The sequence below is a fragment of the Perna viridis genome, chromosome 3, assembly GCF_037379345.1.
Source record: "Perna viridis isolate PV_CMFRI_1.1 ecotype Kerala chromosome 3, ASM3737934v1, whole genome shotgun sequence".
Taxonomy (NCBI): domain Eukaryota; kingdom Metazoa; phylum Mollusca; class Bivalvia; order Mytilida; family Mytilidae; genus Perna; species Perna viridis.
Genome location: NC_142447.1, coordinates 20,384,755 through 20,404,676, shown reverse-complemented (window position 1 = coordinate 20,404,676; position 19,922 = coordinate 20,384,755). Strand labels below are relative to the sequence as shown.

The following is a 19,922-nucleotide window of genomic DNA, read 5'->3' as shown; positions in this document are numbered from 1 at the left end:
GGTTCTCAAGTTGTTCTTAAAAAAAAAACCCTTAAATAATTGGTATGTTTGGTATCATCTGAACTCCTGTTGCATAATCTGATAGAGTAAGGCATATAATAGCCTGAGTGAAAGTATGTACGATTTCGCATTTACTTCTAAATTATAACAGGAATGACGAGTGCTGTACATGTAGGAATGACGATCACTAAATGAGCCTGGAACATGTTTTGCACATAACTTTGGGAATTTTCATGAATAAATTTGTACATCATAATTAAGTGATAATTATTTCGTGTGACAGAAAGTATGTCAAATTCCACCTCGGCATATAACTTATCTTGAGATGTAAGTTTATAGCCTTATTCTGATTGATTCCAGCATTTAAGTAGCACTTTAGAAAAAAATCACGCACAATGTAATACATAGTTTGAAAGCCTATATACTTATATTTTTGATATTTGTTTAATATGTTCTTGTTAACAGAAATTGACATGTGGCTTTTCATATAACTCATATAATATCTGAGGAGATAAAAATGATATGGAATGCACTGTAGAATTAAAAGACAAAGGAATATAACTCAGTAAATTACACTTATACAATAGAAACATTTCTTTTTCAATTTATATTATCTCATAACAGCAGACATTTTAAGCAACTTAATAACCAAACAAAATGTGTAGCCTATTTTTAGGATGTCGTCTCATGCAATTTTGCGACTTTGCAATCGGTATAACAATTTCGTCATTTAAACATTTTTATTCAAATAATGTCACATCTACGTGAATCAATATAAGGAGGCTACACGTATTGTACAAAGTCAACCGTTATGCGAAATAAATTATAGAAGTTTTGGAAGACCAATATGTGTGGCCACGGAAATATGAGCGACTGGTGACAAAGATTTGTAAAAGAATTTGCATGCCTTTTTATACATATTGTGTCTATTGGTTTGTTCAAAATTAAGTCACTTGTACGTAAAATCGTGATTAATAAATTTTCCATATTTGTTTTCTAGTATTCTTAACATTGTGGGGATTCTCACAAATTCAAATTAATTATCATGAGTGTCTGTCTTTTGAAAGCCTCATCATTTCGTTTATCTTTCCTTGCACATGTACACCACACTTACACATGACAATCTAAAATCAGTTCTTTGTGATCTGTTAGCACTTTTTCCATACAAAACGAGGGGCTTAAAGATGTACTATTCTATCATTATATAGAGAAAAATGTAAAAAAAAAGAATTATATTAACTATCATAAGGAACACTCTGAGTCTATTTTTGTTACAATATTTGAATTTCTGGTCGACAAATCATGTGGTCAAATTTGGGCGATATGTGTTTCCCCACTCTTATGAGGCTGACTTTATAGCTAATCTGATCTAAAGGAAGGAACGTCAACAAGCTAGATCCTGTAAACCCAGTTTCCGCTGTATAGATGACGAATTATCGTTAAAGAATCATAAGTTTTGAAATTTTATACATCGGATCTACCAAAAAGAACTTGAGATGAAGGATATTACTGCCTCATATCTTAATCTACACTTGGAGATCGATAGTAAATGCAAATTATTGACCAAACTTTGCGACAAACGCGATGAGTTTTCATCCCGTTTTTTTTTCATTTTTCATTTCATCTGTGGCAATATCTCAACCCCTGCGTATAGAGATTTCATATCACAAAAAATACGCTATGTCAGAGCTTGCCGTAACTATGCAGACTTTTTGTACCGCGCTAGACTTCTTCAAATTAGATCCTTGAACAGGGTAATGTTGCTACAAAACTGAAGTCATCACTACAGAAGTTGTATGGTTGTCTTCATTAAATCGCCGTGGATCCATACGATGTGCCCTTCTGCTCTATGAGAACCGATTTGTTCAATGTGGCATAGTTTTCCTTTCCTCTTTCTTCTAATCTGGACTTGACTTTTTAAGCAATTTGGTGGGTGTTTCTAAAAAAGCAGAGTACGTTAACTCTACCGGTGCACCTGGTCTATGCATCTAGTTTTTTGTGGAGTCAGAGTTGTTCTTATACCTTTTTTTTAACTGTGTATGTACTATATTGGTTATTATATGTTATTTGTTGTGTGTCTGTTTTCCTCGTCTGGTCTCTTTCTGGATTTCATTTTTTTAATTTCCACTAGAATCTTGGTTCCCTCGATTACTCTCACCATGTTTTTGAAATACCTTCCGGGCAAACTGTGTTCCACTCTTGTCTGGTCCGTTTTTATTTGTTCATATGACGCTGAATTTTCACAAGAGACGGAAAAGAAAGAAAAGCGATAAGCCCGATGATTTGACTTCCCAATTACAAACTTATGCCAGTATACCAACTTCTCTAGTCTACAGAGTATTCATTTTACTGGTTTGCCTCTGATTTGTACACTGACGTTATACGTGAAGCATTGATACCGTCAAATAATCTCCTAATACAAGGGTACATTGATGTTCCTGTGGTTGACATCCCCACACTTTGATTGATTGGTATAAAGTTTCTGTTTCACGAATGAGTCAATCTATATTTTTAATTAGATGACGATTACTTGCCATGGTGATGTCATGGGTACCGTTTGCCAAAGGGGACATAGTTGCAAATCATCTTAAATATAACGCCCGATTGTTTGTGTAAGTTCATACTGCAAATACATTAGTGTTTTGTGTGTTTTCTTGTTTCTTTTTCATAATTTTAATGTAATTGTGTTTTCATACTTTTAAAGCTGTCTATGATTAGTGGATTGTTTCTTTATTTTTGCCACGTTTTGACATGTACATCAATTTTGATGTTTCTCAAGTTGATTTCTGTGATAATTCTTCTGTATTTTTTGGCCGACGTTAATCTAAAATAACCATTGGAACAAACATCAATATCACCATCTTCTTTTCAACCTTTCAAACTAATTAGTATGATTCCTTTGCAATAAAAAACATATATATTTTTTCATTTACTATCATTAATTATGTAAATACATTTTTACGGATACAAACATACTCCATAAATTGATGACAAAGTCGAGACAGAACTGATAAAACACTATAAATAGAAAAAAAACTAAACAATGTAGTTGTAATTCAGACTCAACTGAAGATGGGCAGAATTGTTAGCACCATATGCCGATGTAGGTGTAAATCTTTCTTTTGATTGTCAGAATATTAATTAACACATTGAACTTCTCAAATAATATTTCGATACTACAAAATAGTACTCGAGTGTACATTTATCATTTTAATCCCATGTAAGCGACGAACTTACTTTGTAAAAGGGTTGTACTATTATGTCAATCTGTATGTCACAAATTATCTTGTTTTCCACGTAATGTTGAAATGTTTGGAACATTATAAAATATTATGACCGGTAAAGAGCTAAATAATCAAATGATGAAATGTTTTAAATGGGTACTTGAACATTATGAGAAGAGAAACTTGAAATACATTTTGGGGATTTGGAATTTTGATTTTTACGGCGTAATGTTCCAGCATATGCAAATAAATTGTGCATCGTTCAGATGATTTTCTTGGCATGACTTTCTTGATATTGTAATTATCATGCTTATATTTCTTAATCATATATTTTCAAACTGCCATAACTCTGCATTTTCAATTATTCAGAAGCGAATCAAATTGGAACATAGTTTTAAATCATATACCACAAATATGTTCATCTCTGCAACATAAATAATTCAACAGATCAACTTTTATGTCACTGAAATAAAAATGAAAATGTTATTCTACAGCTCCATGTACAAGAGATGCTTTAATTACATGCCCTTTTATGAGGAGATCTGATTCCTTGAATTTAACAATGCCATTCATATCTACATGTAAATATTTTTTTACCGCCTTCCAAACCCTATTTCTTAATATGTTATCTGGCTGCACTGAAATATAAATAATTTCTTTAATAGAACAAAAAATGTGGAAACAAGTTTTCATAAAAATGTTTTTCATTACAAGAGTGAAAAGTATATTTACTCAGAAGAGTTGAATAAATAAAATAAACAGTGTTTCTTTACTAAAAGCTGTACTCATATAGTCATTTCTGGTTTTATAAAGAAATAGCAGTGGTGTATATAAATATTTACTCTTGTATCCCTCAAAATACGCTTCATCGCCAATTCTGGTGCCGTGTGGAGATCTGAGGATTTCGATTTTCTCTGAAGTACTGGCGATCAACATGATCAGATCGGATTTTATACCTCGAAGAATTGCTGGCCTACAGTTACACAGAAAAAGAACAAGTTTCCCCTTCACCTTTAAAATTGAAAATATTATATCATTAAGCGACCTCCCATATGTACTTATTGAAAAGGGTATTTATCTTTTTTTTTTTTATTTCATACATTGTGTGCCAATGTGAGAGCAAGAACTTATTTAATTGAGCATATTTTCTTTCATTTTTTACATAATAAAATGTTGTAGATTATGAATTGACGCTAGAAAGTATTATAAATTTTATTCATCGATATAATATTCTATCTTACATGTAACTCAGATCCTCCTAGACTTGACACGCACGTAACTAGTTTTCCTTCTCCAAAATCAATACAACTGACGTATAAAGATAGTGCATCTTGACATTTTGTCACATCCAATACCTTTCCAACTCTTATAGCAAGCCTTGATGGATCACATTTTGAGAGTACTTTCTTTGATTTCTCCATATGGTCAAGTCTAGAAAAATACTTAATCTGAAACGATAATCGGAATCATGCTACAATTAACTTTTCTAGCACATTCTGTAACATTTTATAATTTGTTATCTTATTTAGTTCAACAATACTCTTCGTATATTGAGCTGCGATGTAAAGAAACGTCTCAGAATGTGACGACTCTATTCACTACACTGCTCCATCGGATCAAATTGATACAGGAAAGATATATAAACATATAGAAAGGTCTGAAAAATTCCCAACGATGTTAGAACTGTTAAATTTGCGAAGCAAAAATCGATACTATACAAACGTATATATATATATCTTTCCTGTATCAATTTGATCCGATGGAGCAGTGTAGCGAATAGAGTCGTCACATTCTGAGACCTTTGTATAATATCGATTTGTTGTGACATGCATCATTAATTTGATCCTCTATTCTACATAATAACATCTAAAATGAACTGTCCCATACATCGTGTACTAAGTTACAGCCCTAGATTAATCCTACGAGGAGGAATGACCCGGCCAGCGAAATCTAAAATTTTATATAGTCTAGCTGGTCGAGTGGTCTAGGGCGTTGGACTTAGTGCAGGCGGTGTTGCCATAGATGTCACAGCGGTACGAGTTCAAGTCCCGCGGAGGGAACAACCAAAACTTTGCTTCGCAAATTTGACAGTTCTAACATCGTTGGGAATTTTTCAGACCTTTATATATATATATATATATATATATATATATATATATATATATGATCAAATAAATAAAATTCAACAAAAGATTTGATCAGAATGTTAATCTTGAGCTTAATTGAGCAGGTACATTTTCCCATGTCATGAACTATCCATCGATTACAGAAAGTAATTCTGTCTGTCTTAAATGATTATTTTCCTGTATTCTAAAGTTGCCAATCATCTAAACATGAATACATTGTTAATTTGACCGAATCACCGTCACTCAGTTTTAAGACGTTTTTGACATGACGGCAGCGTTAATATGCTTTATTTCTTTACCTTGTTATACGATCTTTTGAGGAAACATTCCATCCTATGGCTAAGACTAATAGAATTGATGTTACGAAAGCGCATACTATAAAAAAACATACTGATTTGATATAAGTCGTAAACGCAGTTAAAGTATTAAACTGAACGGCATTCAGGGGTGTGCAGTGCACACTCTACACATATATTTAATTGTATATTATTTATTACAGAAGTGGTGCATATTGTGAATGTGTCAATGGTCATCTAAACACAAGTTCGTATATATTAGTGCACCAACCTGTGAGTTCAATAGAAGCAGTTTGAATGTATTACTGACATGATTCATATGAGTACGAACCAGCTACATGTAGCAGCGGCAATGAAACCCCGATTTTTTAATAAAGACAAATTTGGAAATGCCCTAAATATCAGAAGGTAATACACAAGATGCAAAAACACAAACGTGTAATGGTATATAATCACATTAGCGAGTGACATCAAATTCGTCAAATCAATGTTTCACCCGGCGTGCTTGTCTGACAGTAGCATTTAAAGCATATTTAGCAGGGATGGATACATTTTTGTCCTAAATATTTGACGGCTATCAGTGGTGGTGTTGATTTATTGATTTTAAAACAATGCCCATAACTTATATTAGCATTCTTAGTCTTTTCCATATTTTTATATACACCGTTCAATGTAAAGTCAATATAAAGGTCACAATTTCAAGCTTTTCAATGTTATGCAGAAAGTAACATGTTCTTCATTTATATGAAATTTAATATAAGTAAACATTAAAACATTAAAAAAACAACATAAAAACAAAAGAAAATAAATACACACAAAAGGAAAGCAACCCACAAAACAAAACAAAAACAAAAAACAAAAAACCAAACAAAAAACAAAAAAAACAAAAAGAAATTCGTCATCAAAATAAAAATAGAATTCAGACTTCAGTGTAATTGTTATGTTCTTATGTTACCATTTATGAAAACAAATATGATGGAGAGTGTTATATCGATGAAATATCATCAGGTTACAACTTTTCAAAGATGTCTCCCTTTTTTCAGGGGGATTTGTCTTTATTCAAATCCAAAATATAATTATAGTAATTCCTATTAAAATAAATATGACTGTAAAAGCATAAAATAGGATAAAAATATTTGGAAGATAAAAATGCCATTTTTATTTGATCATCTTTTTTTCAACACGAAACACAGTATATTGTGTCATTGACCAGTATGTTAAGGATATAAAACTAAGGTAAGGTAAAATCAGTGACATGTTTGTATCCTATTCAATTTCCCCAAAGCCTATCATGCTTTCATTTGAAACCGAATGAAATCAATCCAAGTTACTTTGATGCTTACGTGAGATTTATATAAAATGCTAAATACAACATGAAACTTTAAACTAGATAGGCGAGGTTACAGACATTTCAAAACCCAATCAAATTAACTTTTGTTTTATTTAGAAAGTACAGTCTACATTACTAGTCTTTGTGTGTAATTCGATTGTTTCGCCTTTTGGATACAAATTACATGTATTGTGTATAAAGTTGACCTTTTGCAAGATTTGTGGTTCTTGATAAGGTTATTATAAGTACAACATGAATGTATGTTTTTTTTTCTAAAAAGAAAGGTCTGAATACAGAAAGTATTATTACGTAATAGTATAGCACATGTAGACCAACAAAAGTGTCACATTTCTGCCGTAGGGAGTTTTATTGGAAGCATTTCCTCGCTTTTAGAGATTTATGTCGGACCTTTTGACTTTACGATGTTCAGACATAATCTTTGCTTTTTTTGATGAACCGTCGCACATTTTTTTAATCGAAATTGCGATCATAACAACACCTCCAAGCATAACATTTCCACTTGTAAAATAAAAAGTTGTCGTGTAATCTCCAAATAAATCCTTAAGTGCCCCTGAAATGTAGAAAACGATAAAATAAAATCCATGATATGTTTTAAGTATAAATTCACAAAGCTAGGATTCATATACCATACCATAAAACTATGAATGATCATTGTCTTTTGTGAAACAATGTGTTTATTATCAGGGTATATTTGGAAGAAGTAAAACGTCTACTCTTTCGATACGATGCAATGTACGAAAGTTTGTAACAGTTGAAACTTATACGTCCTCTAGGTTTTCACCCTAGCACTGTAAATATGAATTATATGCACATATTTCTTATAAAAAGAAATATCTGCTGTATTGAATTAAGTCATATGGCAATGAAAGCGAATTTTAATGGACAGTGTTTAAGTCGTATCATTCACAAATATCAAATACTCTTCACATTGAAGGAGAATATCTTGTTATAATGAATACCTGATTTTTTTGTAAACGAAAATTAATCAATATTATCATACCCAAAGACCTTTCAAAGAAAAAAATTAAAGCAAAGATGTCAAGAACGAGGAAAGCATATATTTTGAACAAACATGTATTTTTTAAAACAGCCTAATAACTGATTGTATGTCGGTATTTTTCTAATATCTACTAAACGTAATTAGGAGTCAATACGGTAAAAAAATATCTCACCGCCAATTGGAGGTCCTACCAATGATCCAATACCATTACTCAGCATCAAAAAACCATACGCGTCAGAAAGAGCATCTTGTCCTAGGATATCGACCGTTAATGTTATCAATAGTGCCATAATACCACCAAAAGCTATCCCAGTCAGAAGCATGATACCATACAACTCCCAAACCTGGTTTATAAACTCGACCAAACATATGATACATAATGCCATTATGAAATGCCAAAATGCGTATAAATACAATCTGTTGATACATTTGACGTTACCAAGGAGACCTCCCATCACGGCACCTGTCATAATGCCTATTCCCCCGAACGTAAGAATGGTTGCAGCTTCGCCTTCCGTATAGCCAATTGATACAAAATATTCCGGAGCCAAAATCCAACAAATAGCTACGCTCATGTTCCATAAAATATTATTAACAAAGAAAACAATGAAGGAAAAGTTACATAATAAATGACATATCTGAGAAGCACAAGTCTTCAATGATCCCTCAACTTTGTTTACTTGATTTGTAATGTTTGTGTTAAATGTATTTTTTTCATCCTTTAAGATATCGCCTTCAGTTTTTGGTCCATGTAAACTCCCTTCAAATTTGTTTAGGTCTGCATTTGATCCTATCTTAATTTTATCAATATTGATATTGACATTATGTTTTGCTGTTTTGTGTATGGAAAAATCAGTTTTTACAATATCGACATCATGTTGTGAATCCTTATAGTGTATTTTACTGACAGATGCATTGTTCATGGTTTCAGTCATTGCATGTACCACGGTAGCCTCGTTGATTACATTGATATTAATTGTATCAAGTACAACTAAACTGTTGGCATCAGTTTTGCTTTTATCAGAAGTGATGCTGCTTTTTTTCACCAGAGAGTTTCTATTCATTTTCAATAATTCATGTTCAGATCGTAGAGATTGATTATTGTTTTGAAGAGGAGAAAGTGTTGCAGCAAAAGCAACGCATTGAAGCATAATACCGGCTAGCATGAAAAATGAACCCTTCCATCCGTAATATTCTATTAGAGTCTGTACCAATAAAGGAAAGACAACTCCTCCTAGACCACTTCCACACATCAATATCCCACTAGCTAAACTTCTATGTTTGTTAAAGTAAAGACCGACAATAATGTTGCTTGGCATAAAAACCATTGCCATTCCAAAGCCTAAAAGACAAAAAGTACCGAAAAATCAAAAGGATGATCTAATTCGGTGTATAAATATAAACGCAAGTTATGTAGTAGTATTTTGCTTTCGTATGCATGTTTGAGGTCTAGATATAGATTAAATATAGCTTTATTTCAGCACATTCATTTTTGTCTTGGAAAGCGTAGCATAGATTCAATTAAAAAGACAAGCTGTCAAGAATGAAACAATGAAAAACATGTTTTTTTAATTATTTCAAAAAAGCTTATTTCACTAGATTGAGTTGTTATTTTTTTTATATTTAAAACCATAAAAGTGTTCGTATCTTGTTTTAAATTATTTAAATCAACAGATAGAGTATCTCTCCATTAATTACATTCGTTTTGAAATGTTAAGTTCCAAGTACTATAAGCATAGGATTATACCTTCGAATAAAAATATGTGTAAAATATATGCGTAAAAGAATACAAAACGAAAACAAAAAATACATGTAGGAGGTGTAATATATTTAAATGTAATATGTATATTTAATAATATCATTCACTTGAGCAGTGTTATCGGTGACTTGAATACAATTTCATACTTTTGTGGCTGATAATACTATACCTTGAACAACACCGTAAACCAAGTACAGGTATATAATGTCATTTAAAAATGGTATGGAAATAAGACTGCCTGTACTGATAAGACTACCAAGAAGGGCTACGCGTCTTAGGCTCATCCACTTCAAAAGCATGCTCACAATTGGGCCTGTAAATAAAGTGCCTTTAGAATGTAAAAACAAACAGAAATATGGTTAGAAACATGTTTGTTTTTCTTCCTTTTTATCTTGTTCAATTTTCGAAAGCAAATTCAATTTTATTTATGAGAAAGTTGCATCGACTTTGATTAAAATGGATTATAAAGAAACGCTTTCCAAATCAATTGTTTCCCCGTTATTAAAATACAATTAATAAATAGTGTCAATTCTATATTTACTTTCATAACATTTACAAAAAAAATCGTTCAAATAACCAACCTGTTCCCATATACATCGCCATATTAAGTGATCCAATCCAAGACACGTCCGCAATACCCACGTTAAAATGTTCCAAAAACTCAATGTTATAAATTCCGGTACTTCCGGTAATTCCGAATGTGATCGTCTCTATCATGAAGGACGAAAACAGAATTACTAATTTCCACCATCTCCGAATCATAGCTAAAGAAATCGTCGTAGGAGTTATTGCGTTTATTAAAATTAGAAAAACCATATTTCAGCGTAAATGTGTTTTAATTATTTTTCTGTACGTTGATGTGATATGCCATATTCATATCTAGTTATAGTTTAAATTTAACACATTTTGGCATTTTTTAGGTTTCGTATAGTGTTAAAAGCTACAACGGTAAGATATTCATGAGATATATAAAACTGAAATTTTACGAAAATGAAAGCCATTTTATCACATTCAATTGGAAAAAAGGACAAATGATTTCAAAAATGTGTTTAATGTTTTGGTTAAATGGTATCTATTTCGTTTTCTTTGCATCTTTTGATAGATGTGATATAAAGCCAGAAAAAAAACCCAACAAGGCTTTTTTGGTCAACATACGCCGTTCTAATACGTGATATTATTTCTGTATACATATAGATTTTATTGTGCTGAAACCATACATGTATTAATAATGCTCTTAAATCTATCAAATAATACTAACTCTTGCAAAGTGGGAAGCACAATCTATATAATAAAACGTTGCAATGTGACTGAAAACGTTGTTTCGGATGTTGACAAACAAAAAGTACTTCCGTAAAAGTTGGGCGTGGCCTAAATAAAACGTTGCAAAGTGACTGAAAACGTTGTTTCGGATGTTAACAAACAAAAAGTAGTTCCGTAAAAGATGGGCGTGTCCTAAATAGCAAGTTAGTTTATACAATTGAAACAATGTTGATTTTTGTCAACAAACCAATCAAATTCCAGAATTCTCATCAAATTAAAATATGATAAAATAATCTATATAAGAATTATGTTAAAAGTGCAACAACCGAATTTCAACATAAAGCTTGTGATATGGTACGTTACTGTTTCTGAAACAGAAATATACATACTCTTTTTGAGTTTTTTTACATCCATGTACAAACATACCAGGTCGTATTTATAATATTACGACTTGATATTTGAGACACATTATATATCCTCACAAAAAGTTGATAAATAAATATGTAGACGAATTCATGGATTGTTATGATTCTTTCAAATGTTATTCCACAACGCAATGTATAGGTCTATATAAACTTTCCCAAGCTTGTCCGCTGGGAATCATTAGTTTATGTTCGATACCTTTTAGTGCACTGTATTTGGAATGCACTGGTTTATCATTTTTAGCAATGCTTTCAAACGTTTCCAAAATGTTTTATGACATCGTTATCAATCGTTTATTTTCAGATTTAACAAATATATACACGGTATTTCCCTTCAATCGAACTTGTTCCCATGTCTCCTACTTTGAAAAAATTTCAAACAAAACGCAAACATTAAATAACAAACATAACGTACATATCTAGATGTACTCCATGGTTTAAAAACAATTTAATGTTAGAGGGTTTGTATATTACTCCACTGTTTATTAAAATAACATTAAATCATTCACACGAAGTATTCAAGGATTGGGCTGAAAGCAATAGAGTAAAGTGGTTGAGTGAATTACCTTTACACATATTCTTTAGTTAATCTTTAGGTTTGAAACATCTTTTGTGCGATTTTGAGAGATAGTTTGAATACTATAAATGACAGTGTTCACTAAGGTTATAAGAATTGAATATTGTTTAAAAATATTTATTATGTTTTCTTGTGATATCTTTTTGTATTATGTCGGTTTATTAATGCATTCAAACAGTTCAGACAAACACAACAAAGAACATGAGTTAACCAAATTAATACATACAAAGTAACACAAGTAACAAAAGTAAATGAGCACCTCGGGGTCTACGAAAGACTGGGAGAAAGTCCGGGATGGATAAAAGAGGAAAGTAAAACTATGACACTCAATCAGTTTTCATGGTGCAGATGGCTACACCATAACGATCCACGAGGTCATGATGACGACCACAAATTTTCTGTAGTGACGACTTCAAACTTGTAGCAGCATAACCCTGTTCCAGAAGCCTAACGGTAAGAAATCTAAAGCGATACAAAACGTCGTAGTTACTGAAAGATCGTATGCATAACGTATGAGTTGTGATATGAAAACTCAATACGCAGTTGCTGATGGGATGTTACCACAGATGAAACTGAAACTTTTGAAATTTTATCAAAATTCCTTGAACATTGTAGGATGAGTTCGCTTACGAAGCTTTAACATGTAAAACCCTGGTTTTGGGTCACTTCCTTTATGGAATCCTCCGTCAGTAAACATATTCTTTATGCACATTTGCATATGAGACTTAAAGATCTATTATAATTTCATGAAAATCCCTTGTGGGTTTTGGGAGGAGTTGTGCTTACGAAGTTTTAACATATAAAATCCTTAATTCGGACCATCTTACCCATGGTGTCCTCCGACAAAATCTATATTACTTCATTCACATCTTGATATCATAATCAATTTTCTTAAAAATCATTATAATCCATTGAGTGGTTAGGGAGGAGTTGTGTTTACGAGTACTAAACATGTCAAACCCTTCGTTTGAAATATTTGCTTTTTGAGTCCTCCGACAGCATTTATATTTCTTTACGCACATTTACTTCTGATACTCGACTTTCCTACAAAATATTCATCAACATCCTTGAGCGGTTTAGGAGGAGTTTCGCTTACAAAGTTCTAACATGTGAAACCCTTAATTCGGATTAACTCCCCATGGAATGTTTTGAAAGTAATTAGAGTAAGTAGTATAGATATGGGAAACCAATAGTATTGTTCAGGGGGAGCCAGGAGAGCACCCCATGCGCATGCGCATGACGTCACATCCGGTGGTCGTGAACCGGAAGTGACCGGTAGAGGGAGGCACCGGAAGTAAACATTAGGTATGACCGGAAGTGGACCTTGGGTGACCGGAAGTGGACTTATATGGGGGACCAATAAAGGGAACATGGAGACATTTTGATGTAGGAAGGAGGGCCTTAAAGTTTGGGAGGGGGAAACGACCTTCATAGGTATCCTCATTAAGTGCCCTAATTAGTGTCATTATATAGTATAAATCGGTAAGTATGAAAAAAGGGGTGTATTATGACAAGAGTTATCTTTCTTTGTTTATATTGCTTTTTTCATTTTTACATTTTTATTAACGTTCATTGTTTTTTTTTTAAATTATTTTTGTAAATTAATTGTAATTTAATTGTCTTTGTATAATAATGTCAAATTGAATGGGCACTTTGAATAGATTTTAAATTTTGATTTGGATTTCTTTGTGTTCAATGGATTATGAAATTTGAATAGATGTCTCACGGATTAGACAGATGTTTGAAACTTTCCATTTTATTGGTGATTTTAATAGCCCATATATTGATTTTTTAACCGCTTTTTATTGTGCTTTCGGAATACATTACAGGCGTAAGGAGGTGTTGTGCAATGTTTACAAAAGGGAAATAAATTTTTATCATTGTTTTTTATTTAATTATGTTTCATATTTTTTGTATTCAGTTTGAAATTTTGACTAACCACTAATGATTATCCTGAAAATTGTAAGATTTACATTTTGAATGTTAATGGCTTTTGAATGATGTATTGCCTTTCATTTCAGATTTTTAAAGTCGACTTATTCGTCACCTATAACAGATGGTTTCTACTTTCGGCTCTTTCGGGTAAACCGATTTCTTTTTTTTTTTCAATATATATTTTCAATGTTTACATGTCGCGTGTACTTGACCCGTTATGGGGTTGTTTTGGGTAAACCATTGATTTGTTGATTTTTTTTCTCTCTGAATTTTCATTCGTATTTTGTTTCTTACGCCCTTTTTTGTTAAAGGTTGAGACTTGTGTTCTCGTTTAATTCTTTTCTTTTGTTATTATAAGGAGATTGAAATTTTTACTGCTATAGTGTTTTCGATATTTGCATGTCGCGTACACCCAGACTTGATTTGAACGTGTTATGAGGCTCTCCCGGGTAAACCGGTTTATTTTTCATACTTTCAATGTTTACATGTCACGTGTACTAGATAGTGGGGGTAAACCATTCAAGTACGGAATATATTTTTCTCTCAATATTTTCATTCGTGGTTTGTTTCCTTCGACCCCCTTTTTTTGTTAAGTATTGCATGATGGTTTTTTTTATAAGGAGATTGATTTTTTTTACTGCTATAGTATGTTTTAAAGTTACTTACACTCAAACTTTGACCCGTGTTATGAGGCTATGATAGTAATATGTTTGTTATGCTATCGATAACGGTTTAAATATGTGTTATCTATTGAGCTACCCTGTCTTGTAAGGAGGTCTTTCTGTAGTCTAGTTTTATTACACAACAAGATTTTGTTTCTTTTATACTTTATTGATAATTAATATTCATTGTTCCATTCGTCGGGGTGTCGTCTGTATTTAAAATCCGGGTCCTGCTAAATGGTCTGTTCCATAAACCATTTATTATTTCTTCCCCATTAAGTAATTTCACGATCCGATCTTCTTACGATTCCTCTTTACTGTATCGTTGACGTCAAGGCTGTTTTTCCACTCTATTGAAGCGTCTCTTCTGAACTATCCTCTGACTATATAAGGTTCTGGCACGTAGATCAATATGATTCATCTTGTTGAACATTTGTAACTTTCTTAAGGTCGTTATTTCTTATACCAGGATGCACGATATTCCGCTCTGGTTTCCATTTGTATTTGATATTCTGACGTTGTACGTTCTTAATACATATGCACGATCTTTGTTCCGAAATCCTCGCTATACAGTTCCATTTATAGGTGTCACATCTGTTTTTCTGGTTAGTTTTTGTCCCTCCAGCTGGTCTACCACGAGGTCTTTTTGGGACCTCCTTTTCTTTTGACAGATCATTCTTTCTTATTCTAGACGATATGATGAATTCGGTCACTGAATCTATCTCGCGTCTCACCATAAAAATATAAGTGTCATGTTGCTGGTTCAGAATCTGTTCAACAAAAACAGGTATCACAGGACCATCAGTCTGAATGCCCATTAATTGGTTCTGTTTAAATATCCCAGAGACGGATCACAGGCCATGACCATGGCCCAACAAATTTTCCCCAAAAAGACAAACTACTTTATGAAATCGTACGAGTATGCCACCACAAACCCCACGGATATTTATTGATCGACATTAAACAGGGCACTCCCGACAACTTGAGATTGAGAAGCAACATTTTCCCATGGGAAATTCAAGATGTGTTCTTTGATGAAAAAAAGTATAAATAGAGATGAAAACGGATATGTGGTCATTTCTTGGCCGAATTGTAAAAGAGGTGGATGCACCCGGAGCAATATAGATTTACAAGATAGTTCCCTGTCTAGGGATTCATTTAGAAGGTCACCAGACGTGATGCCATACACGTGCAATGGACGACAGAACGTCCACAATACACACCAAAGAATGATCTGTCAAAAGAAAACGAGGTCCCAAAAAGACCTCGTGGTAGACCAGCTGGAGGAAAGACAAAAGCTAACCAGAAAACAGATGTGACACCTATAAATGGAACCGTATAGCGAGGATTTCGGAACAAAGATCGTGCAGATTTATTAAGAACGTAAAACGTACAACGTCAGAATATCAAATACTAACTAGAGCGGAATATAGTGCATCCTTGTATCAGAAATAACGACCTTAAGAAAGTTACAAAAGTTTAACAAGATGAATCATGTTGATCTACGGTGCCAGAACCTTATATAGTGAGATGATAGTTCAGAAGAGAAGCTTAAATAGAGCGGAAAAATAGCATTGACGTCAACGATACAGTAAAGAGGAATCGTAAGAAGATCGGATCGTGAAATTACTTCATGGGGAAGAAATGATAAATGGTTTATGGAACAAACCATTTAGCAGGACCCGGATTTTAAATACAGACGACACTCCGACGAATGGAACAATGAACATGAATTGTAAATAAAATATAAAAGAAAAAAAATCTTGTGTAATAAAACCTTCTTATACAAGACAGGGTAGCTCAAAATCGATAACACCTATTAAAACATTTAGCATTAGCATAAGAAACATATTTAATATCAGAGCCTCATAACACGGGTTAAGGTTTGAGTGTAAGTAACTTGTAAACATAATATAGCAATAAAAAGTTCAATATCCTGATAAAAAAACAATCATATGTAATTATATCCCTTCACGCCCAATTACATAAAAAAAACTCATTAACACCCCTTGAGCTGTTTGGGAGGATTTTCGCTTCAAAGGTTTTAACATATAAAACCTTTAATTGAGATGATCTTCCCATGGAGTGCTCTGAGAGTAATTAAAGTCCTTCATGCACATCTACATATGATACTGAAATTTCTATAAAATTTCATTAAAATCTATTTAGGCAGTTTGGGAGACGTTTTGTTTACAAGAAATGTGGACAAACGAACAGACAAACGGATGGACAGACAGACTGACGGACGAAAAAAACAGAGGGATTTCTATATACCCCCAAACACTTTGCTTGCGGGAGGGGGTGAAAAAACACAACAAAAGAAAAAGAAGAGATTTTTCCTCGCATATCAACAATTGAAAGTCAGTTTTCACCCAAAAATAAAAATAATATGTTTCTCTGTTGAAACAGGGTGCTTGATACATATTCCATGGTCATTTTTGTTTTCACATATGACATAACAGACGCGAAATAAAATGTGCGCATGATTGTTTTTGCGTGAGAAGAATCATATTTGGTTCAATCAAAAATAATTAATATGTTAGATAAATGTTTCTTAATCAATTGACGACGACAGTAAGTAAAATAAATAGCAAATTTTGGTTAATTTGGACCAGATCTGAGACAAAGAGTACTGCATCATGCCATCGCCTTCTTCTACCTATCAGATAAAAACGAATTTTGAACTTATTTTTTCCGTAGTTAGAAAGTTCATTTGTTGAATCAGATAATTTAAGAGAGAACAGGACGTATTTTATAAATATTGTAACAATTTAATGTACATGTATACGGTTTACAAGATGATTCCTCTAATGTTAATAATTATATAATTAAGAGATCACTTTGAATATTGTGACCCAATAAGGAATGCATTTAAGCAAGCATTATAGAGGAGAATAAAAATGAGAAAAAAAAATAACCATTTTTTCCATAAAAAAACATAAAACAATTACACCGTTTTCAATCAAATATTGATATGCAACCAAACAAATATTGGAAATTAAAAAAAATAAGAATCCGTAAGTTGTCTGTATATTTTGTAATTTCTCAATTCAATTGAATTATTTTTGAACGCAGAAAACGTTTTATAATATTAAGAACATAACAATGATATGAACATAAACGTATTTGTCATCATCTTAATGCCATCTTCTCAGATGCTAATCAGGAGTTGAATAAAATAATTTTTTATAGTTCGCATATATGATTACAAAGATTTAATAAATAACTTTTACTTATAATTACATCGTGTTTGTTGAAAGATTGATTCATTGCTAGATTTCAGTTTTGTTTATAAGGAGATGAATAAAATAAGAAAAAGATTCGTTGAAATGTTTTCCAAAATTTAATTACTAAGCTGAATAAATGTATTAACATGATAACTTAATTAACTTACCGCCGTATCTTGGACTAGATCTAAGTCAAGCAGAAATACATCGGATCATCGCATCATTTATATAATGAGATGACAACCATTTTTGTAAGGATAAGTTATCTAAATCAACAGTCCGTGGAATTGTGAATCGAATAATCGTCGTCTCATTTTACCATGCGATGGCGTTATAAAATGAATCGACTACCATATGATTATATTATGACGGTGTTTTTGTTGGTTGCTAGAGTGTTTTGTTTCCGTGAGAGTGTAGGGGAAAGCTCACGTCGTCAAAATATGGACTGGTACCTGTTAATTCTAGGCAGCTGTTAATCCTATGCAACTTAAATTACAATACGTTAGTGTAGTTGGTACCAGACGCCCGAAACGGCCAACGTCGCCCATTATATAGGGGCTTGATATTGAACCTGCCGTTTCGATTCGCCCAGTAAGACCAACCCACTTTCATATATAATGAGCAGGACAAAAGAAAGAGGCCCACATAAATAATAAGAATTCAATGAAAGAAAAGTTTCTTTAAATTTCACATATATCTAATCCTCGTTCGAAACGTAAATATAAACATTTGCCAAAATACAAAGGAGTTAACCCAATTAATTAGTTTTTTAAATTCCGAAACAAGTAATTTTAAATCATCTTTATTAATCAATTCCCTTATGCAAGCCTTAATTCTTAAGTACAAAGATATTAAAGGAGAAGACCATGTTATTGTGCAAGTCATAAATATCGAAACTAGTCTTTTAACTCTTCATGAAAATTAAATTGAAACAATATTATTTCCTTTTTTAATTAATTAATCGCGATTTAAAATTAAGTAATTTTAATTTCCCGCGTCTATGGGCGCCACCATGACCGGTTGAGTTGTGACGTCACAAAGTTAGTCTATAAAGTGAAAGAAAATAGGTAATTGGTTACGATATCCGACGAAATCTCAAATTTGGGACTTTTCCCCAATAATTTCAAACCAAAATAAACAGAAGAAGAGATCGAGGCACAACATGTAAGCAAATATCATACAACATTGACGATTTGCTGCCAGAAGACTAGTATGTCATAGGAAAATCTACTTCCAAGGAATGTTCATGTTGCCGATCAAAAAACTTTTAGAATATTCTCTTTTATCATTCCTGCAATCGTAAGCTTGACAAGACAACATGTTTGATGATTAGGTAAACAGGATCTTCTTTTTAATTAAAATTGTATCACACAACTCATCAATTCTGAATTAAGAGTGATTTGACCTATCCCTTAAGTTATTAAAATCTATTCTCAATTCTCAAAAGAAAAAGGTATTAATTTAACTGGAGATGTCATTAATGCCATCATTTGAATTACTAAATCAATTTTCATATGGATTTATTTCGAAAGAATGACTAGTGGGATAAATCAAGTAATGAAATTGCTGACCTAGTTAGAAATAATATTTTTGTTAAATACAAGAAAGCTAAATTTTGTATCACAATAATTATCATATGTGGCTCAATTTGGTCTAACCGCTGGAAACATTTTTTTTCATTTTTTAACAGGTCGGGATAACTAGAATTCTCACGTATGAAGGATGTTATGCTTCTAAACCAAATAAGGAGCAAAACAAAAGACTCCATTCACGTGCTATGAAATGACCAACCGCGTTAATTACTGTTCTCCACTACTTCAGCTGAATTGGCGTTTGAACACGTGAAAAATATGATAAAACTCTTTTTATTTGTCCAGTTTTGATTTAGTTCCGATTCAGCTTTATTTAGAAGATATATTAGGTTCACATGGTGATCTACAATTCCATTCTTACATAAGAAAAAAATGGAAACGTGACCTGGCTATAAGGGTTGTAATTTAGAAGTAAATGCATGATACTAGATTTTCCATGGAGACGCAAGTTAACATCCAAGACGTGTTATTAACTAAATCATGTACCGACT

General features: G+C 32.5%; 1 protein-coding gene across 7 annotated transcripts; it reads right to left on the bottom strand.

The window, feature by feature from the left end:
• Positions 1 to 2,907: 2,907 nt before the first annotated feature.
• LOC148621379 (monocarboxylate transporter 3-like) lies at positions 2,908 to 18,138 on the bottom strand. Of its 7 annotated transcripts, none has more exons than XM_088575667.1 (7): positions 11,406 to 12,807; positions 10,338 to 10,520; positions 9,926 to 10,069; positions 9,209 to 9,339; positions 4,466 to 4,672; positions 4,067 to 4,235; positions 2,908 to 3,862 (listed from the first exon to the last, which is right to left on the bottom strand). In XM_088575667.1, exons 1-7 carry the CDS (start codon positions 11,428 to 11,430, stop codon positions 3,708 to 3,710), a joined length of 1,014 nt encoding a protein of 337 aa, XP_088431793.1. In that variant the 5' UTR covers positions 11,431 to 12,807; the 3' UTR covers positions 2,908 to 3,707. The 7 variants fall into 7 exon arrangements, with proteins under 7 accessions (XP_088431793.1, XP_088431794.1, XP_088431789.1 ...); XM_088575668.1 differs by having other exon boundaries at positions 3,722 to 3,862; positions 4,067 to 4,197; positions 11,406 to 12,814; XM_088575663.1 differs by lacking the exons at positions 2,908 to 3,862; positions 4,067 to 4,235; positions 4,466 to 4,672; positions 11,406 to 12,807 and adding exons at positions 7,069 to 7,547; positions 12,843 to 13,059; positions 18,007 to 18,130 and having other exon boundaries at positions 8,170 to 9,339.
• Between the last annotated feature and the right edge of the window lie 1,784 nt (positions 18,139 to 19,922).